This window comes from Myotis myotis, unplaced genomic scaffold (assembly GCF_014108235.1).
Source record: "Myotis myotis isolate mMyoMyo1 unplaced genomic scaffold, mMyoMyo1.p scaffold_m19_p_16, whole genome shotgun sequence".
Taxonomy (NCBI): Eukaryota; Metazoa; Chordata; class Mammalia; order Chiroptera; family Vespertilionidae; genus Myotis; species Myotis myotis.
Genome location: NW_023416320.1, coordinates 10,836,116 through 10,859,802, shown reverse-complemented (window position 1 = coordinate 10,859,802; position 23,687 = coordinate 10,836,116). Strand labels below are relative to the sequence as shown.

General features: G+C 35.2%; 1 protein-coding gene across 29 annotated transcripts in view; it reads right to left on the bottom strand.

The window, feature by feature from the left end:
• The window catches only part of VPS13B (vacuolar protein sorting 13 homolog B), a 613,015-nt gene that overhangs the window by 530,657 nt on the left and 58,671 nt on the right, over positions 1 to 23,687 (bottom strand). For 26 of the 29 annotated variants that reach the window (XR_004972424.1, XR_004972425.1, XR_004972426.1 and 23 more), the window contains 2 exons: positions 19,647 to 19,771; positions 1,000 to 1,181 (listed from right to left, as the gene is read on the bottom strand). Coding sequence is in view for 23 of the 29 variants with exons in the window: in XM_036337858.1 (XP_036193751.1) it covers positions 1,000 to 1,181; positions 19,647 to 19,771 (307 nt within the window). In the remaining 6 variants the exon portion in view is untranslated. Of the gene's footprint in view, positions 1 to 999; positions 1,182 to 8,130; positions 8,257 to 16,905; positions 17,005 to 19,646; positions 19,772 to 23,687 lie in introns of those variants that run through there. The other 3 variants (XM_036337881.1, XM_036337879.1, XM_036337882.1) reach the window with 3 other exon arrangements.

Here is a 23,687-nt window from a genome sequence, read left to right as displayed (position 1 = left end):
ACATTCATCGGTTATAGACATTTGTGTCGTTTCCACCTTTTCGCTACCAAGACTAATGCTATGTGATCTCTTTTACTAGTATATGTGGAATCTAAAAAAGTCAAATACATGGAACAATGGTTACCAGAGCCAAGGTGGTAGGAATAAATGAGAGATGTTGGTCAAAGGTTACAAAGTTATATAAGATGAATGAGTTCTACAGATCTAATGTACAGCATGATGACTACAATCAGCAATAATGTATTATATACTGGTTTTGCTAAGAGTACATTTCAGGTACTGTCACCACAGGAAAAGATTTATAACTATGTGAGGAGACATAGATATTAATTAGTTTGACTATAGTAAGTATTCCATGATGCATTTCAAAACATCATGTTGCACACAAAAAGGATAATTTGCTTACCAACTCTTAAAGTATTATGACCAAGTACTAGTATTTTAATCCATTCTACCAGCATAATCAAACATATTGTATTTGTGCTTGATTTATTTATTATTTCAAACATACACATTGATCCCCTCAAAAGTTATCTATGTAAGGCCAAAGCATCAATTGTACAAGGAGTAGGTAAAAAATAATCTCTTGCAATTATAAAATACTAGAGACCCAGAGCACGAAATCGCGCGGGACCCAGACCCACCACGCCGGCAGGACCCCAGACCCGCAGTGTGCGAGTAGCTCGCCGCCGCATGAGCCTCGAGTCCTGCCACGCCACGTGAGCAGCAAGCAGCTCGTGGGCTGGGTGGAGGGACCAAGAGGTGCTCCATGCACCTCCTGGGGACTGGTCGTTTGGTAGTTACAGTGTTACGGCGTTACAGCCACTGGCCTTTTATAATATAGATATCCAGAAATTGGTGGCAGGGAACACAACTAAATGGCTAAATACACTACACAATTTAAGTTGAGCAAGTTATAAATATAGATTTGAATGATAAAATATTAGTCACAACTAATAAGAATTTTCCATATACTTGTCAAGAAGACTGTGCTCTTACCTATAGTTTGGAAAACTTCATTCATCAAAGCTTCATTCACTACTGAAGAGCTGACACTTCCAATATGAGACCAACTTTGATATATTGCTTGCAGCAAAAGTGTCTGTGCTCTTGTAGCTTGAATTGTAAGATTTGGAAGTTCAAATATACCTTCAGTTATAGCAATCTGAGATCTTTTAGTCCTGCATAAGAAAATAGAAATAATGACAATATAGTAAATAGTATTTACAAACAACAACACACAAAATGAATTAAGTTGCGAGGGAAGAATTGGTATACATTAGAAATACTTTTAAAATAGAATTAGCATGTATACAAGTCCTTCGGTTGATCTCTTCCCCTTACCCCCGCCCTCCCCTACTTTCCTTCTGGGGATTGATATAAGCCATACCAATGGACATGGACAACAGGGGGATGGGAGCATGAGTTTGTGTGGGGGGGGGAGGTTGGGGGTTAATGGGGAGGATGAGGACACATTTGTAATACCTTAACTAATAATAAAAAATAAAAAAAAGTAAGTAAAAAAATAAAATAAAATAAAATAGAATTAGCAAATAGATACACAATTCTACTAACTTTAAACAAGTTTCACTATTTCAGATCTTACATAATAAAATATATAGATACAAAATAAAGTAATCCATACACATAAATTCTGCTCATGCAATTATATTTTGCAAAAGTCAATCATCAGAAAAAACAGCGAAATAATAATATTTAACACTCAAAGAGAATTTACTAGCAGATATATAATGTTCTAAATGTCTTCTATTAACTATCTCATTAAATTCTTCCCTAATACTCTTTGAGAGAGGTTTTATCATTATCTTAATTTTTAAGATGGGGAAAATAAGACACAAAGAGATAAATTATGGTATCAAATACACAGCTATTCTGAGATTCCATTTAAACTTGACTCTGGAAAGTTCAATTTCTGGAATCTATAATAATAAAAGCGTAATATGCAAATCGACCTACTGGCCAAACAGCAGAATGACTGTCCAGATGACTACTGAATGACACGCACTGGCACCAGGCCAGCCAAGGCAGGTGCGATGCAATTGGTCGGGGCCCGCCATCGTCCCACAATCGTCCCACAGAGAGAGGTCCAGGCCACCAGTCAGCAGGGCAATTAATTGGGGGGCTCCGTGATCACCCTGCAGAGGGAAGCCAAGGCCACCCTCTGCGGGGCAATTGATGGTGGGGGGAGGGCCTCCGCAATGGATCACCCCACAGAGGGAAGCCAAGGCCACTGACCAGGGGGCTATTGATAGGGAGGGGGGCTCCGCTATCGTCCCAAAGACGAAGGCCCAGGCCACCCTCTACAAGGTGATCAATCAGGGGGCTCCACGGAACCAGGGAACGGGGGGCAGGGGGGGGGCGCGGATGCAGGCAGCACCAGGCCAAGGCGGGTGCAGGTGGGGAGCAGGGCTGCAGGTTGAGAGGCAGCCGGGACCATGAGGCAGCCAGAGCTGCAAGGGCTCCAGCAGCCGGGACTGTAAATGCCTACCCTTGCACGAATTTTGTGCATTGAGCCTCTAGTTTATTTATATTTGTAAATCTTTAATCTTTCTTTCAAAGATTTTCATTTAAGGTACTGGAGGTAGGACATGAAATTATAAAAAAATCTGAATTCCAATTCTAGCTAAATCAGAAATGACCCATAACATAAAAAGACTCTAAGCCTCGCCAAAAAAAGGGAAATTCAAATTAAAATAATATAAGACTCTTAACCTCTCAGATGAGAAAAACCTCTCAGGCTCATCTAACATATCTCCTAGGAATCTACCTGAAAGGAATTCTCATGACTCTGCAAGAATACTTAGACCATGATAGTGTTTGCAGCATTATTTAAAATAGCCTACACCTGAGACAATCTTACTGTTAGATTCTGGCACATTAACTTCATGTAAAACTACTCAGATATTAAAATAATAAAGGTCACTAAATCTACTCACATGAAAGGCTATCATGAAATATAGGTGAGTAAAATATATGTATAGGGTATCCCAAAACAATATATGCACATACTTTGAATAATAAAGGCATTGTTTATTAAAATACATTTCATTTTCAAAATTGAGCTCTCAGCTGTTGAAGTGTGTACACATTTTTTGGGACATTCTGTAGTTGCCTTTTAAGACAGTTCCTTACAATGGCAGGAAGTGGTGGGTTACCCACACATCATAAAATCATATCTGCATGGGTTTGAATGTTGAAATTAAAAGTTCAGGATAGAATTATTTATAGTAGCCATTCCTGGAAGAGAATAGTGGATGCATTTAGTGTGTTCTTTTCCTTGTTTTCCCTATGTTAATGTCTATATTGCTTTACTTGATCTCTTGAGAAACCTAGACTATTATTTTTTGAAAAATCTGTATTATTCTTTTTTTGAACATTTTAAAGAAATTACAATATTTCAAGAAGGAACTAAGAAAATCACAAACTATATCAAAATGAAGTTAACTTCATAAAACATCTTTAAAATGTGAAGGTAAGATATTAGCATTATTATTGTATCCACCTACCTCCTCTCCCTGTCCTAACATTGGATTATCAAATAATTTCTTACTTCCTCATTGAAATAAAACTTCACTTAAAACTATTCTACAGAGAAATGACATCAGCAAAAAAGGCAGAATAAGGTATACCAAAAATCTGTCCCTCCATAAAAGCGGCAAAAAAGATGTCAAAAGCTGTCAAGAATTAATATTTTTCAGAATTCTGAAAACTAACCAAAAGCTTTGTAGTATTTTTACTTTCCCATGTTGCGTCCTCTGCCCAGAAGCTCAGCAGTGGCACTGAATAGCCCACATTCCTTATCTCTCTTAATTCAGAACTCTTCCAAACGACTACGCAGGAGTATTTATAGAAAACATTTAGAGAACTAATTACATTAGTCCACACTGCCTGGGACAATGTGTAAGAGAAAGGGCAAACAAAATGAATTAACCAAAATCTTGGGAGGAAAGTAATAAAAAAAAAATTGGGTAATAAAAAAATTGAAAAGCTACAACATCTTCCAAAGACTACAGAAGGCCATACACATGTTCAGGACTGTGCAGTTGCAGAGGGAAAACTACAAAAAGGTCTTAAGCTCCCAACCCTGGCTGACTTCCAGGGTTTACCCAACAAGAAAAGAAGGCAGAGTTGTAAACGTCTGGTTGAGTTTTGAAGGCATTCCCCATTAGAAATGATGAAGGCCACACAGCAATAGGATGAAACAGTAAAAGTGCTGAAATAAAAAACTATTGTAATAATAACAATTCTGGCAAAGCTATCTTTCAAAAATGAAGTGGAAATCTCCCAAGAAAGAAAAGTCCAGAACCAGAAGCCTTCACTGGTAAATTCTAACAAACTTTTAAAGAAGAATAAATACCAATCCTTTTTAAACCTGTGCTATAAATATAAGAAAAACCCGTCTAATTCTTTTCATAAAGCCAGTATTATCCTGATACCAAAGGCAGACAAAGACAACATAAGAATTCTTTATACAACCCAATTAAAAAGTGGGCATGGACCTAAATTGACACTTCTCCAAAAAGGACCTACAGATGGCCAAGAGACCTATGAAAAAAGGCTCAATGCCACTACCAGAGAGATGCAAAGTAGAATGAGAATGAGGTATCTATCACCTCACACCTATCAGAATGGCTACTACCATCAAAAAATCAACAAATGACAAGTGCTTGTCAGGTTGTAGAGAAAAGGGAACCCTAGTGGGAATGCAGACTGATGCAGCCACTGTGGAAAACAGTATGGAGTTTCCTCAAAAAATAAAAAATGCAACTGCCATTTGACCCAGTAATCCGATTGCTAGAAAAATACCCTAACAATCCAGAAGTACCAATCAGAAAGAATATATGCAACCTGATGTTCATATCAGCACTATTTATAATGGCTAAGACTTGAAAACAGCCCAAGTGCCTATCAGTAGATGAGTAGGTAAAGAAAGAGGTGGTACATTTACACAATGGAAAACTATGCAGCAGTAAAAAAGAAGGAACTCTGACCATTTGAGACAGCATGGAGGGACTCGAAGAGTATCATACTAAGCAAAATAAGCCAGTCTGAGAAAGACAAGTATCACATGATCTCACTTATATGTGGAATCTAATGAACAAAATAAACTAACGAACAAAATAGATCCAGAGACATGAAAGTATGCAAGTATGCAACAGACTGATCCCTTCTCAGAGGGAAGGGATGGGGAGGGAGATTAACCAAAAACCTTATATGCGTATGTCCCATAACCCAAGGACACAGGCAATGGTGCAGTGAAGGCCTGCGGAGTAGGTAGGTGCAGGGTAGAGGGAGTCTATGGGGGGAGAAAAGGGGATATCTGTAATACTTTCAACAATAGAGATAAATTTAAAAATAAAAGGCAACATAAGAAACCTACAGACCAGTATCCTTTGGGAACATAGATAAAAAATACTATTTGATACTAACAAATCAAATTCAGAAGAATATTAAAAGCATCATCCACCATAACAGCTAGAATTTGTCCTGGAAATAAAAGAGTAGTTCAACTTTTAAAAATCAATGCAATACACCGTATTTATAAAATAAAGGGGGGAGAAAAGCATGTTCATCTCAATCGACAGAGAAAAAGCATTTGACAAAATCCAATACTCTTTCATAACAAAAACACTCAACACACTAAACATTTAGGAAACTTCTTCAACATGACATTGAACATTCACAAAAAACACACAACTAACATCCTTAGTCGTTATAGACTGAAAGCTTTCTCTCCAAGATCAGGAGGAAGACAAGGATGTCTGCTCTTTCCATTCCATTCAACATTATAGGAGAGTTTCTAGTTAAGAAATGAGGCAAAAAAATAAATAAAAGACATTCAAACTAGAAAGGAAAAAAATGAAACTATCACTACTCACAGATAACCTTATACATTGAAAATTCTAAAGGAAACACACACCATTGGAGCTAATAATTAAGTCCAACCAAATTGCAAGGTACAAGGTAATTATACAAAAATAAGTTTTCTATCTATATACACTCACAAATAATCTGAAAGGAAAATTACGAAAATTGTATTTATAACATCAACAAAATGGAAAAAAAATGCTTAAGGATAATTTAACAAGGAAGTGCAAGGCTTTTAAATTGTAAACTACAAAGCATTGTTGAAACACATTACAGAAGGAATCTAAATAATGGTAAGACAGCCCATGTTTATGGATTAGAAATTTTTTTTTAAATATATTTTATTATTGATTTTTTACAGAGAGGAAGAGAGAGAGAGAGAGAGTTAGAAACATCGATGAGAGAGAAACATCCATCAGCTGCCTCCTGCACATCCCCCACTGGGGAAGTGCCTGCAACCCAGGTACATGCCCTTGACCAGAATCGAACCGGGGACCCTTCAGTCCGCAGGCCGACGCTCTATCCACTGAGCCAAACCAGTTTCGGCGGATTAGAAATTTTAATATTAAGATGGCAATACTTGCCAAATCAATATCTAGATCCAATACAATTCCTATCAAAATCTGAGCTATTTTGAATAAATGAGTAAACGAATCCTAAAATTCATATGGACTTGTGAGAGACCCCAATAACCAAAACAAGCTCGAAAAAAAATAAAGTTGGAAGATTCATATTTACTAATTTCAAAATTTACTACATAGGTACAGTAATCAAAGAGAGTCACATGAGCATACAAAGAAATCAGTGCACTAGAACTGAGAGTCTAAAAAATAAACCTTTATGTCAATGGCCACTTGATTTCGAGATCAAGTGATGGGAAATGAATAGTCTTAAACAAATGGTTTGCAACAATTGGATATCCAGATACAAAAGAACGATGTTAGACAACTACCTCACACCATACCAAAATTAAAACAAAACTGATCCAAAGCTAAAACTATAAAACTCTTAGAACACAGGTGCAAATCTTCATGACCTTGGATTAAGGAACAGTTTATTAAATGTGATTTCAAAAGCAAAGCAAACAAACAAATAAACTGAACTACTTCAAAATTTTAAAATTTTGTATATCAAAGGATACTATTCAGAAAGTGAACAACATAGAGTATGGGAGAAAATATTTGCAAATCATATATCTAACAGGGGTCTAGTGTTCAGAATATGCAAAAAACTCCCACAACTCAAAGGCACAAAGACATACAACCTAATGAAAAATGAAACAGGACATGAATAGACATTTGTCCAAAGAAGATACAGAAATAGCCAATAAGCACATGAAAACATAGTCAACATCATTAGTGAAATAAAAATCAAAACCACAATGAGATGCCATTTTACACCAAACAGGACAGATATAAAAAAAGAAAATAGCCCTAGCTGGTTTTGCTCAGTGGATAGAGCGTCAGCCTGTGGACTGAAGGGTCCCGGGTTCAATTCCGGTCAAGGGCACATGCCCAGGTTGCAGGCGTGATCCCCAGGGTGGGGCGTGCAGGAGGCAGCCGATCAATGATTCTCTCTCATCACTGATGTTTCTATCTCTCTCCTCTCCCTTCCTCTCTGAAATCAATAAAAAAAAAATTTTTTTAAAGAAAATAACAAAATGTTGGCAAAGATGAGGAGGAACTGGAACTCTCACACACTGAAAGTAGAACTGTATAATGGTACAGCCACAATGTAAAAACAACTTGGCAGTTCATCAGAAAGGTCAATATAGATTAACTATATGACCAAGCAGTTATATGAACTGAAAGTGTGTTCATATAAAAACTCATACATACAAGTTCATAGCAACATTATTCTTAACCAAAATATGGAAACCCAAATGTAAGACAACTAATGAATGGATAAACAAAATGTGAAATATTTTTCAGTCATTAAAAAAATAAAGTAGTGATACATGCTACAACATGGGTAACCTTGAAAACATACTAGATGAAAGAGGGCAGATAGAAAATGCCACATATTTTAAGGTTCTGATTATATAAAATGTCCAGAAGCCTAGATAGAGAGAGGGTTTGTTTGTTTGTTTATCCTCAAAGGAGGACATTTTTTCCATTGATTTTTAGGGAGACTGGAAGAGAAAGGGAAAGATAGACAGAAACATTGATGTGAGAGAAACATACCGATTGGTTGCCTCCTGCACAAGCCCTGACCTGGACCCAGGCCGGGGAGGAGCCTACAACAAAGATACGTGCCCTTGACCGGAATCAAACCTGAGACCCTTTAGTCCGCAGGCTGATGCTCTATCCACTGAAGCAAAACGACTTGGGGGAGACCGGGTTTCTTTTTTCGAGTGTTAAAAATGTTCTGGAATTAGGAAATGATGATAATGATGATGAATGCAAAACAATGTGAATATACCAATAATCAATGAATTGTACAGTTTAAAACAATATGTTGGCTTTCATGTTATTTGGATTTTATCTCAATAAAAAAAAAAATCCCCCTAAAGTATTCAGAACTCTGTTCCTAGGAACACCTATCCAAGCAACTAACCATTACCTTCTCTCACTCAAAACAACAAAAACAAACCCTGGGATCAGACATCTCTCTTAATTAGCATGTTATAAGTTAGGTATATAGTTTCACAGTAAGATTACTATGGCCCTGTCCATACAACTTCCAAATATTTAATTGAAATATGTGGCTGTACCTAGATTTACCCTTCAATCCACAATCTTGGTCACAGTTTTCCATAAAACCAACAGACAGGAATGAATAGACCAAGAAATAAATATGCACTGAAAAAAATATTCTTTAAACCAAACAGTTAAAATAATAGAGATCAAGAGACAGTAGGAAAAATAAACAGGACCCAATTCACAAATGTATATTTCATTGTCATCACTGGTTTCTTCTGCTTTTCCAACATTGCAGCCATTTTTTAAATCATTTTCTTTTCTTTAATTAAGGGTTTAAATACTGAGAGGTGGTTCTCTAATATGCTCTCAAATTTATTAGTAGTAATACTAAGTAAAGAAAACAGTACAAATAAAAATGCACAATTAATCTAGCTATCTATCTTCAGCCAGATAAACTGTGATATTTGAGAAGTCCTATGGTGTAGCAAGAGTTATGTTCTTATAACTACAGCAATATTTACTTATAAGGCAAAATTATAGTTGGGATTCTTTTTATAAGTGGGTCTTTACAATTTCATAACAAATTCAGCTACTGTACATGGTACTTTAACTTTCAAGTCATCATACATCACATAGAATAGTTCCCAAATGGATAACATAGACTTAAATAAAAACTTAAACATATGCAAATTTAAAAGATTAATTTATTCTACCTTTTAATAATGCCCAAGGGTAGAGGGCCATTCCCTCCTTCAGATTCAATTTAATTCAACATCAAAGGAAATAATTCACTTTGTACAAGAGCCAGAATTCAATAATAAACAAGTAAGTTATATCATACACATAGGACATGTTTTTGTGGTTTGTTTTACTTTCCAGCTGTAACCAACTACAAATAAAAGTACATTTTATTATACGTCTGTTAAGTACTCCAGTAGCATTTGAACTAAAATAAACTATTTTAAAATTATTTGGCAATAGATTGTAACTTACACAATGTACCTGCTGTTTGTATAATATCAATGAAGAGGGGGTTTTTTTGTTTTTGTCAACTCTGAAATATTGCTAACAGGCTAACAAGTATAGGAAATGAACACCCATGTATCCACTTCATAAACCCAATTGATTAACCCATAATATTATACCATATTTACATCAGAGGTTTTTAAACAAATCAATAGCTTTTACAACTTTTCTAAAGCTATTTGGGGTGGGGGGCTCATTAAAATGTCAATGAAAATGCACAATAAAAGTATAATTTTCCTTGTGATTTATGTCACTACAAATATATTTAAATTTTGTTTAAAATAAAACAACTCAATAAAATTCATACAAGAGGTATCTAACAACTTCCGAGTTTACCTAATTTTTTTGAAATACCACTAAACTTACATTTTAACAGTTAAGTTGGTGAAAATAATTTATTTAACAAATGGCTATTTCACATATCCCTAAGTCCTAGTCTGAACATATGTTCATTTTACAGAATAGGTTTAAAAACTATCAGTGTAAACATTACTCTCTAGGGGAAAATAAATCCTAATGTAACTAGTGGGATAAACAACTCATTAAAACTAAACTTGGAAAAACTCCAGGATAAATTTAAGGAAATAGAAACATGTAGGTCTTGATCGTGTAGTAGCAAAGACTGGAAATTAATATGCCCTAATTAACAAATACTTTAAAGACTCTACTTGTACCATCTGCTGACATTATAATACGGAGCTAGTGAAAGTTCTGGACCAATATAGCATCTCTACAAAGAAAATTATTCCTCCAAATTTTTAAATAAAAATGTGGAAGTGGTTCTTATTACTCAATGCAAAGGAATTAACTTATACAATCCATTCATGTTCATAGGAATACCATAAAATTTTTGCCCTACATAAACTTGAAGAACAGCCATCCATTCTTTTAAAATCAACACACCTCACAGCAGTTGAAAGAATAGCCTCAGCAACAGCTGGATCTGAAGATTTATATAGAATCCCCAAATGCAAAGTTTGAGCCTACAAATTGGTTCCAAAAATGTATTTTTGTTATTACTCATATCCTGTACAGTAAAATAAGATTAGATCACTTTTTCCAAAATAAAATGAGTACAAAACTTCACTAACTCAACTTAGAAATGAAAGCAGTTTTAAAGGCTAAGAAAATTATATTTAGTTCTGTATACAATGACCCTTTAACTTACACATCAATACTTAAATGAAAAGAAAGAAGTTTTTAATTAAATGTTAAGTAAAATAATTGGTTAAATTAGCTCTTCTCTTCTCTTTCTGATCCCACCCCACTCCCCAGAGACAACCACATTTTATGAGTTTAGCATATATACCCACAGACCTCTGCCTACTTGATTTTATGTATTCATAGATACACATATAATTTTAATGGGTATATATTTGTATATGACCTCAGCCTCTATTTAGTGACTAAACAGCATATCTTATAGATCATCAAGATCTTTCAACATTAGTACATATACTCCTACAATGGTCTTTTTAATGCCTGCTTGGTATTTTACTGTTTGAATCAAGTCCCACATTCATCAGAATTTCTCAACATCCCCACTAGTATTAACTATTATACTTTTCAATTATAGTGATTTTTAGCATTTGCCAATGGCTAGAAAATATAAATTATATCCTGTTTAATTACAAATATATTTTGCCATTTTTCAAATTTTCTGAAATAAAAATATCATTATTTGAATTTAAATGTTAGATAACAGATGAACAAATAAAATGGGAAGTAAAACTTGTCTATTTTTAAAGCAAAAATACAATTAACTGCTTGATTATTATAACATAGGAAGTCCAAAATCTTATAATGTATTGATGGTAGCAAACAAATAAAATACCAAAGAAGCAAATGCTGTCCTTCATTAATCTCATCATTTCCTAAAAAGTTGTTCAATTCCTGTACTTAAATAAAAGTGTTCTATCTATTCAGGAAAAAAAAAGAGAAATAAAGTATATTTATGATATATATATATACATATATATAATTAGTAACATTCAAATAGAACCTTGAAAATTCTGATTAGGAAAATCACTAGAATTTTAGTTCAACTTCAGTCATTCATTAAAGTCATTGGTTTTTGCTTTGGCCAAGAGCACATTTTACATGTATTACATAAATAAAAAGGAAATAGACTACTAGGTTGTCAAAAAAAGATTACAATCTGAATCAATCAGACAACAAAAGAACACTGAAATCACTGAAAAAATTACCAGCTGTATGTCAATAAATAATCACTTGGGCCTACCATAGATTCAAGGTTTTGACATGTCCTCCATAAAAAAAAAGGGATGGTCCTTATGGAACTTAAATTTTTGAAAACAATTTAGAAAAGTTATTAAATAATCACAACAACTAGATTAAAATCACTTCTTTGAAAAGAACAGTGAAAAACAGAAACAATATCCCACCCTTAGAAGAATGTGACCGAACCAGAGAAAATGTCAATTGGGCCAATATCTGAGGGGTAAAAAAAGATTATTTAGGCTAAGACTAGTGAAACAATACGGTGAAAGACTAGGTTGAAAGAAGACAAACTGAAAAAGGTCCAAAAGGTTGGAGAAGCCGTGGCTGGGTGGCTCAGTTGATTGGAGCGTCTTCCCATACACCAAAACGTTGGAAGTTCGAGCCCCCTGTGGGGGCCCAGAGAGGTATGAGAGGCAACCAATCAATGTTTCTAACATCGATGTCTGTGTCTCTCTCTCTCTCTCTCTCTCTCTCTCTCTCATCAATAAAAGGACATATCTTCAGGTAAGGATAAAACAAAATTTTTAAAGGTGGGAGAGATCAGATGAATCTAGACAGCCAAGAAGGGGGCAGATCTGGAGGGTATCAGAATGTTTTAAGAATTTTTATTTTTATAATAAAAATGTATGTCCTCCCCTGCCTAAAATACTTTCCCCCACCTTTACCCCTCAATCACCACACTGTTGTCCATGTCCATGGAACCCAACTAGGCAGAGTTGCTAAGCCAACCCAGCTGGGAGGGGAAGAAAGAGCGCATGCAGGAGACAAACTTTAAAATGTATGGATATTGCTAAGACAGCAGCTTGCAGATAACCAACCAATCATAAGACAGTAAGGCATATAAACTAATCCCAAGGAAGTTGCTAAGGCAGAATTCTTTGAAAAGACCAATCAGGAGCTGGCAAGGCTATATCCAACCCCTAGGTTAAAAATTGTGGCTTATGGCCCAAATTGTGGTTTGGCTCAGTGGATAGAGCATTGGCCTGCAGACTGAAGGGTCCCAGGTTTAATTACAATCAAGGGCACATGCCCGGGTTGTGGACTCAATCCCCAGTAGGGAGCATGCAGGAGGCAGCAGATCAATGATTCTCTCTCATTACTGATGTTTCTAGTTCTCCCTCCCTTTCCCTCTCTGAAATCAACAAATATATATATATATATATATATATATATATATATATATATATATATATATATATATATTTTTAAAGTGTGGTTTATGGCCACGTGGGACTCTACTAATAGAATAACAGACTTTAACACCCAACCATATAATATGGAAAAAAAAGCTTTCCTGGAACCCCAGCTACACCTTTCCCAGGACTGGCTTCTCTCAATAAACTTTACCCCCTTTAACCGTTTTTGTCCGTGACTTCATTCTTCAGTTTCTTAAGACAATGAACTCAGACTCAAACACCCCACATTTTGGTATCACTGCTATGAAGATAAAACTGTAAACAACCCAAAGAATTCTAACAAGCTCAACTCTTTCTCCTACTCCAAAAAATAAGTACAACTATTCCTAATATGCACTTGGAAAGTTTTCACATGCTCAAGCTACACAAATTTGTATGAAACACTGAGCCAAATCTAAAGAATAACTATTTCAAATAAAAAGCAAAAAATTAAAGAGAGGTAAACTCAGTTTCTGGCTTTGGAGTTAGCTTAAGACAGACATAACAATAAAAAGGCTATGTGTTACCAAAGAACTGGAGGAAAAACTTCCAAATCTATGTATTCTACACTAATAAAAGAGAAACATGCAAATTGGTGTCACTCTGCTACCCCCACTAGCCAATCAGAGCAACTATGCAAATTAACCCAACAAAGATGGTGGTTACTTTGCATATGCAGGCATGGAGCAAAGATTGAAGGAATGAAGAGTAAAGACTGAAGACTGAAGACTGAAGACTGCAGCTGCAGCGGAGAAGCCAAGCCTCACTGCGGCCACAGCAGAGAAGCCAAGCCTCGCTGCGGCCGGACCAAAGGCCTGGGTCCCAGGTGTCGGAGGAAAACCGGTGCCGGCAACCAGGGGAAGGAAGGCCTATTGCGCGAATCTTCGTGCAACGGGCCTCTAGTATATAAATAAAGCGGTGATATGCAAATTAGGCTGAGACACCGTAAAGGGTCATGACCAGACAGGAGGAGGTTGTGCGCGCAGGTGAGGCCCAGAGCAGAGACGGAGATAGAGACAGGGGGGCCAGCCCGATTCAGCGCAGCAGCTCTGGTGGCCCAGAGCAGATACAGGCAGTGGGGCGGGGGGGCCTGAGGCTGGCTGAGCCACTATGCTGGCTCAGGCAGGCCCAGAGCAGACACAGGCAGGGGCTCAGAAGGGACCTGGGGTGGAAGTCAGGAGTGGGTCCCGGCCGCCCGTGGCGCCAGTCAGGCCTGACTCCCGCGGCACTGATCCAGCCTGACTCCCGCGGCAGCCCGGCGCTGCACAAGTCAGGCGCAGGTCCCGGCCACCTGCGGCGCTGGTCCGGCCTGATTCCCACAGCGGCCCACGGGGTGCCTCCTCAAACAGCGGGAGGCAGGAAGTGGGGCACCTCCTCGTGCAATTTCAATCAGGCGCTGGGCCTCTAGTCATATATATAAGGGGTTACTATACAGACCCATATAAGAAACACCTACAACTCAACAACAAAAACAATTTTAAAAGAGCAAAGGGCTTGTATATTTCTCAACGAGAGATATACAAATGGCCATTAAGCACTTGAAGAGATACTCAAGATTAGTAATTGTTAGAGAAATACATGTCAAAAACCACCATGTGATACCATTTCATTTTCATTAGGATGGATATTACCAAAAATACTGAAAATAAAGTGTTGGTAAGGATGTAGAGAAATTGGACATTTGTGCATTGCTGGTGGAAATGTAAAATGGTACAGCCTTCAAAGATGATTAACACAACATAATGTATGTCTTTTCTCCTTCAGGTAAGAAAGAGATCAAGGACTTGGGAACCAGATAACCCTTCATGAGAATCCTTGTTCAGCTCGGCCAGCGTGGCTCAGTGGTTGAGCAATGACCTATGAACTAGGAGGTCACAGTCTGATTCCCAGTCAGGGCACATGCCCAGGTTGTGGGCTTGATCCACAGTATGGGGCGTGCAGGAGGTAGCCGATCAATGATTCTCTCTCATCATTGATGTTTCTATCTCTCTTTCTGTCTCCCTTCCTCTCTGAAATCAATAAAAATATATATATGTATTTTAAAAGATTCCTTGTTCAGCCACTGTGTGATTTTGGACAAGTTACATAACCCCTCTGAGTTTTAGTTTTATAAGAGGGACTATCATCTTATCTCACAAGGTTGTCACAAAAAGTTCATTAAACTAAGAATCCAACAATGTACAGAAAGTACATAATTATCTTTCATATTTTACCCACTCTTTAATAACCTGCTAAAAGTTACCTTCTTTATGTTCTCCATAACGTTCTAAGCCAAAGTAATTTTTCTCTATACTTCCAAAGTATGTTGCATTATTACCCATCTGAATAAAGTCACATTTCTGAACCCTCAATTATAAGAGAAAGTGAATTTAAGACTGTATTATGGTTGCAGTTAACAACCCTCATCAGGAAGAAATGGGGCTAAGGAATACTTGAAACTGGTTTAACTATTTTTAAGTGTTCATATTAAAAAGCTTAGAATCTTTATTCATGTCTAAGTCAAGGTCCAAAATAACTTTCCAAATTCCTCCCCCACTATATGCATGCACAGATCCAATGGACTAACCCTGCCTTTGTTCAGACAGTATTATCCCCCAGAAGCCTCCACACCACACCAACCTCTCAATACACGAATATCTATCTGATTCAGCCATTAAAGCCCAGCTTCTCTGAAGCCATTTCTGATGTCCCAGGGAAATTTTCTAATTTCTTTAAAATAACAGAACATTGTGCTTAAGTCTCAATTTTGTAATTTAAAGACCACTAATTTCATATGCGTCTAGTCCTCTCCCTTACCAGACTGAAAGTTTTCATGGTCAGGGAAAGGAAAATCTCTTACCCTCCTTGCATTCTACCTTAGTCTTTCCCCAGTCCCAACACATAGTGCAATGCCTATCAAAACAAAGAAAATCAAAACATATTTAATGAATGACATCTAATCTCCTCTAATACAATTAAAGCCTCTTAAGGAAAAGAGAAAATGGCAAAGAAATAAAAAAGAAATTGACACAAACTTCAGGTACATATTCTTCATTAAAATTGTAGATAAAGAACATATAAATTGCCCATGTTCATGTAATAGAATACTGTGTATTGACAAAAGCAAACAATCTAAAGGATGAATCTCACAAACATTATTTTGAGTGACAGAAGCCAATCAAAAGAAATATGTTAAATGATTCCAATAATATCAAATCCAAGAACAGAAAAAAAACTAATCTATTCTATTAGAAATCAGGATAATGGTTAACCTTGGAAGAGGGTGTAAAGGAGAGGCTTTGGAAATGCTAATAATACTCTATTTCTTGGTCTTTCAACTCACTACCAAGGATCAGTTCAATTATGAAATACCATAATGTTTGCATTTTTCCAGTACAATATTAATATCTCAATTAAAAAGTTTTTAAAATAGAGTTGAAATACTTATCATTTTCTGTGTTGTGAAAAAAATGGTAAGGCTAAGAATGCATCTAAAAGCCTAAAGAGCTCTGGCCATGCAGTAAGTTGGTTGGAGAGTCATCCTGTGCACCTAAAGGTTATAGGTTCAATTCCTGGTCAAGGCACATTCCTAGGTTGCAGGTTCCATCCCTGGTCAGGATGTGTATGGGAGGCAACAAATCTATGTTTCTCTATCACATTGGTGTTTCTCTCTCACCCTCCCCCCACCCTGCCTCTCTCTCTAAAAATCAACAAAAAGTACATCCTTAAGTGAGGATTTTTAAAAATAATAAAAAGTAAATAAGTAAAAATAAAAGCCTAAAGGTATTACTTACCCATTGTAGAAATTTTAAATATAACTACCTACAGGAGACCAATGCATAATTCTGCTAATGATAATAAATTTATGTTACTTACTGTCCTTAAACTAACTCTTCACTGTCCTTATTAAACATCTTTTTTTAAAGAGGTAAATTAAAGTTTACATTAATTGCTCAATACTGCTCTTACCAAATATTGATCACTGTGTCATTTCCACCATATCCTACATATTTCACTCCTATTCTTAGGAGCTAAAAGAACTAAATGTTAACCTGATATAAACAATAATGAAAAATTTGTTAAAAGTTTATTTTAATATATTTAGAAATTATGTAATATAGAATGAAAGACAAAATATTTTGAAAAAATAAATGCTAAGAAACTGGAATTTACTAAAAGCTTATTCATTGAGACTAAAATAGAAACATTTAAATGAGAGAGGGATAATTTATTTTCAATGTTACTTAAACCATATATTTATTAGCAAGCCTAATTAAAATAAATGGTAGTCTGAAACTTTATACACAATTAAACACTGAAATTAAAAATATTTTTAAACAAGTATAGGATATCTTGCTGATTTACAATGTTAACTCCAACACAGCAACTAAATTTTTTTTCAATGAGCTATAAAATGTCCTTGTTTCAAAAGCTGTGGCCTGGCCCTAACCGGTTTGGCTTAGTGGATAGAGCATCGGCCTGCGGACTGAAGGGTCCCAAGTTCAATTCCGGTCAAGGGCATGTACCTTGGTTGCAGGCATATTCCCAGTAGGGGTGTGCAGGAGGCAGCTGATGGATGTTTCTCTCTCATCGATGTTTCTAACTCTCTATCCCTCTCCCTCTCTCTCTGTAAAAAATCAATAAAATAATTTTTTTTAAAAAGCTGTGGCCTGTGCTAAATATGCTCTTCTCTTTATTGAATGAAATATATACACAGCATCATATATGTATTTTAAGAAACTGAAATGTGAATTTTAAAAATCCAAATGAAAGCAGCTTATATAATCTGAGGAAGGGAGAGACCATGAATGGGAACAGGGTTGACATTTAATGACATAACCAGGGAGCCTTACTAAAAAAATCCTCACTTACTGCATCAGTTAAATAAAACTCCCAGTTCCCATATGATTTTGATTTAATTCCAGCACTACTTGATGTATTTTATCTGCTTAATTTGAGTAAGCTATATCTCAATTTATTAAGACTTGTATTTACTACTTTCAATTTAGAATTGCTAACAACAGATTATAGTTTACATTCTATTAAGGGAAACAATTTGAAGAAAATACTTCAAAACAATATATTTCTGTAAAATGTAGCAAAATATCATTGAAATAATGAGAAGTGGTCTTAACTACAAAAAAAAAGCAAATCATATCCAAACAAATATTTGCATTCTGTGATCTTATGCTTTTAGTATTAAATTGGAATATTTTCTTTCAGATGTCAACAGACATATTTTAAATCACATCTAACAATATTTATAGAAAGCCCTATACATCCTTAAAATAAACCTTACCTATTTAAATATTCAATATTTTTCATATAAAGGCTATAATTCATTTTGGAAATTTTTGGCTTTCATTTTTAAAAGTCATTAAGCAACTTTTATAGTAAACTGCACTGTGTTTCTAATAAAATTTCAGTGTTACGAATAATAAATCAACACACAATTGAGAAAACAGTATTCACAAATATCTATTAAAGTTGATATCAACATATCAACCAGGACATATCATACGGTATTTCTTAATAAATTAGAATATAAAACTTGACTCAAATACAACATGCTATGTATACACAAATAAAATGTTTAAAACGTAAATCTCTAAACAACATAATAAATGATATATGAGGGATATGAATGATTAGCACAAAATTTAAACTATCAAGTAAAAATAAGAATAACCATTTAATAATGTTTTCATTTAATAGAAGAACTGGTTCCAAAACTTAATTAACTGCAATTTCTGTATTTTTAAATTTCTGGATCAGTAGTAAATGTCTTTGAAAATGTGAGCATTTACTTTATAAATTTCATTCTAAAAGTTATATATTATTAAAGAAACATCATCAGCAAATGACTTGATATATAAAAAATATCAATTTTCTGAAAGTTATGTTGCTTTTCAAAATAACTAATTAAAATGCATCCTATAAAAAATAAGCTTACTAATTAGGATGAGAAAGCAAAGATATATTTCAAATAATTGAAATAATCTCAATTTTAAAATGTAGAAATATTAGAATATAATTTCATATATTTAAATCTTATCTCGTATATTTAAACAATTATTTCTTGAATATATTAAAAGTATTGCTTTCACCTAAAAAATGGTTATGATAAGTAACTATTGGCTTTTTTGCTATAAGTCTCTTTGAGTTTAGGAAAATATGACCTCCAAATAAAGTAACCCAATACTGAATGATGAATAATATTAAAATTGATTTCTTCCAAATGCAATGATTACACATATATATGTCAAATATTTTAAATGTGTGTAATGGCTATGAATACACGTAAATTGTTATTTAGTTGATAAATACTTTGGCCTTAATATTAACATGCAACGTTTCATTACTCTTTGTCTGTATTCTCTCAAAGAGAGAAAAAAAAATGTATTTGCCCTTGCAGTTCCTATTACATTATGAAGCAGCAACATTTTACTATAGCTCCAAGATGGATTAGCAATTATAACCCGGACAACAGTTATGACTACCACAAAAGATATTATAACCAAATACATAAATATTAAAGAGATTTTTAGTGTCTCCTTAAAAGACAGAATAAATTCAGATATTTTCCCAAGGTTTTGTATAAAACCAACACACTGACATAAAACAGATTCAACTAGCTTTTCCCTCCTAAGATAATAATTAAAAATTACCATAAACCACATTTCAACATACTTACCAGCATGTGGGTAGTTTCAGAAGTTTAACATACAGAGCAGTGCTGAAAGAGGGAATAACTGGTACAGGTAAGCAGTAAGATCCCCTACAATCCAAAGACGTCAGTCCTGCCTGGAAACCAAATATCTAAAACAAAAAGAAAAGATCCAAATGTTCACAGAGACAAAGTTTTAATAAGCACAGGATGGAATACGTCAGTTTCAATTTGCTCTACAACAGCTGCACACTAAATATGTTCCAATGTCTTTTTCCACTTCCCAAACACCAACATTTTTTTATTCATTTTGACATTAAGTCAGAATTAAGAAATTTACAGTATTTCTTTCACAGCCCTGTTCTTTTTGTGACTAATTTTAAGGCTGCCATTTCTATATTTAATTCTCATTTAGTGTTTTATTATCTGCTAAAATGCACATCTTTTCTATTAATATAAACAACTGACTACATTGTGCACATTGGAGATATTAACTTTAATAAATCACTATTCATATCATCTTGTGTCTTAAAGAACATGAACTACATCAAGAAGAATCCTAATAATGTATTTTGCCTTCAACTTACATTATGTACACAAAAAGAATACTCAAATATATCCTAAAATGTTATATCTTTTCCCTTTTGTGTATGAATATAATTGTTGAGCTGAGATTTGTAACCCAGAAAATTTGGAACAGAAACCACTCCTCTTATGTTTATATTTAAAACGAGCAGATCACACTCAAAAATTTTATAAGCATTCCCTAAAATGTCTCAACACTATATTTGCTTTAATGAGAAAAATCAATGTAACAGAATATTTTACATAAAACATTGCAGAGAACTAAATATGATATTTCTGCTCCAATTATTTCCAATCAGGTAAAAGACAGACATCTCAAACAGAAAATACTAACACACAGGAATACGAAACAAAGAATTACTATTTTCCAACAACATGCAAAAGCAGCTAAACCCCAACATTTAACTTTCATTACTATTTTTTATTCCTTGGGTTTATAAAGCATGAACTTTCCTATCTCTAAGATTAACAATAAATGCTACATGCCATAGTAAAACATGTTTAAAAATTCTAATTTTCAAAATAACTTTCATGTAATAAACATAAATCAATAATCAATTTCTTAGAAAGTATTAAGCTACTTCCAAATGGTTTCAAAAAGCTATTATGCCCTTAATCCTTCATCAAACTTACAATGGCAAATCCTTGCCTACAAAGTCAGTTTTCAGGGAACAAAACAATTTTATGGAAATAGGACGTTAGAATTATATACTTTCAGAGAAACCTGCATTTCAAAGATAGGTCCTATCTAATTTACTATCAAGAAAAATGATAGTAATACATTAGTTAATATATTAATATATTAATTCCTCTAAGTCCTGCTATTAAGACAAGTGACAAAAAGAAACTGAATTGAGAAAATGAAAACATGTTTCTAACACTTAAATGATCAACCTTAAAGATTAAGTTATTCCACCTTCATTCCCTTTGAAGACTTATTCTAAGCAACATTAAGTATACAAAGAACTTCTGGGCACTGTGCAATTTCAGCATTTCATATTTCTTCTGAAAGGTGCATTAAAAATTCTGAAATTTGTAATTATTACCACTAATTACAAAACATGATTATTAAAATATGCCTAACCTCCAACTATTTCTAGAGTGTGCCTACAGATAATGTTTTATCTTAACAGATTATCCAGCTAACAGGTCTCTCAAGCCACTTTTTCATATTCTATAAAATGTCCCAACAGTATAATCACAGACACTATCATTAACTATACTCAGATGGAAAGTAGGTGTAAAGGAGATCCCCTGCTGGCTACTTGCAGAACTGCAAAGAACTTTGGAGAAACTACATATTATTCTGTAATATTTCTGAAGTTTTTACTAAATTTACATGTAGTCCAGAGATGCTTCTAAGAGAACATTCAAACAAATATCTATAATAATAACAGGGTAATATGCCTTCAACTTACATTATGTACACAAAAAGACCAGACGTCTTCTCAACATTATTCCGGACGTCCTTCCTGACAAAGCGGGGGGAGGGGGGGGGGGGGGGGCGGCAGCCTGGGTCTCGGGTGCCTACAGGCAGCCAGAGGAGGGAAGCCCAGGTCCCAGGTGCCAGAGGGAAGCTGGTGCCAGCAGCCGGGGGAAGGAAGGCCTACTCTTGCACGAATTTTCGTGCATCAGGACTCTAGTAAATTATAATGAAAGAGAGCCTATCTACCACATCAAAAATAATTATTTCAATATAACCGATTTTCAACTCTTTCCTTTAAATTACAGCAATAAGATACATAGATTTACAATACCAATATAACCTAATACCTTGTCAACAACTCTTGACCAAGATTACATATACTTCATCTAGAAAAAGGAAAACTAGCACACTATGAATTGAGGCTGCTTTCAGCAAGGATAGTTAAAATGTTCAGAAATGGAATAAAAGTTTTGAACACTGCAAACTAACAGTCTGAAGCAGTTAAAACCGTATGAAACAGTAAGCACTGTTAGAAATTTTAGCTGAAGGAAATGTCAACTTGAATAAGATGAATTATACAATACATTCAATGAAAAGATAAACATACAGTGCCATCTCTTTTTTAAAAAGTCCGACAATGAAAAACAAAGTAAATATAATATGTACTGTAACACTTAACAAATACTCTTGAATTAGCATCTCATATAGAAAAAATACAGAATTAGAAGCAAAACAACTTATTTATATTAGTTTTTAATGAAAATTAGTTGCTAACAGGATTTGCAATAGTAAAAAGACAAAAAATATAAAAAGCACACACTAACTGTGACAATGAAAATGCATAATTATGCAGTAAAATTAGTTATTTTTATGTGTTGTTATAATAAACTCTGTATAATAGTATAACCAGCATCCTAAAGATTTGTCCCTTTTCTTAAAGGGACACACAAAAATATCCAGCATTACCTTCATGTCAAAAGTTAGTCTGTACACAGTAACATAATGAAATATATAAAAAGTGAATAAAAAATAAATCTAGACATCTACAGCATAAGAATGAACAGTTGAGGGGAGGGGAAAGGCCTTCAAGGAGAAAAGAATGGAACCAGACCTAGTTGATTAAAAATTAAAACTTCAGAGCTAGAACTGCTTAGAGATTATTTAATTAAATTACCTCATTTCACATGGGGGAGAAATGATGTCTTAAAAAGAATAAAGCTCAGATGGGGCTATAAAACTGAAAATCATGAATACAATCAGCAGTGAACCAAAACCACAAGATACTACTTCACAACCACTAAGATCCTATACAATAGAAGCCTAATATGCTAATCGACCGAACAGCAGAACGACAGGTAGAACAACGGTCACTATGACATGCACTGACCACCAGGGGGAAGACACTCAATGCAGGAGCTGCTCCCAGCCCGCAGGCCCCAGGCCATCCAAGACAGGTGGCAGAAGGGGCCCCCCAATCGCCCTGCCAGTCGCCCCACAGATTGGCCCTGATTGCCAGCCAAGCCTAGGGACCCTACCCGTGCACGGATTTCGTGCACCGGGCCTCTAGTAACTAAAATAAAAAAGACAAACAATAACAAGTGTTAACGTAGATGTGGAAGAAAATAGGAACCCTCATTCACTGTTGATGGAATAGTACAACAATGTAACAATCCCTTTAGAAGAAAGGTTTGGCAGTCCCTAAAAATGTTAAAAATGACCAGGGAACTTCATACCTAGGCTTACACCCAAGAAAAATTGAAAATTTGTGTTCATGGTTCCAGTACAGAGCTGGCAGCTGTGGGAGGAGTGGCATGGAAGGCCAAAGACCAATCCTGAATCCGTGGCCACAAGCCCAGATCCTCAACACACAGGGAATTGAGCCCCCCAGATGGGCCGTAGAGCCAGAATCGGGACCATGGGGAGCTCCCTAGAGCTAAAATCAGGATGTTCCGCTTCATGAGGGATGGAAAGCCTAAGGATCCCATTTTCCTGATGGACCTCTTTGCTATCACACATGAACCGAATGTGTCAGGTAGCTTTGGATATAGCCCCTTCCT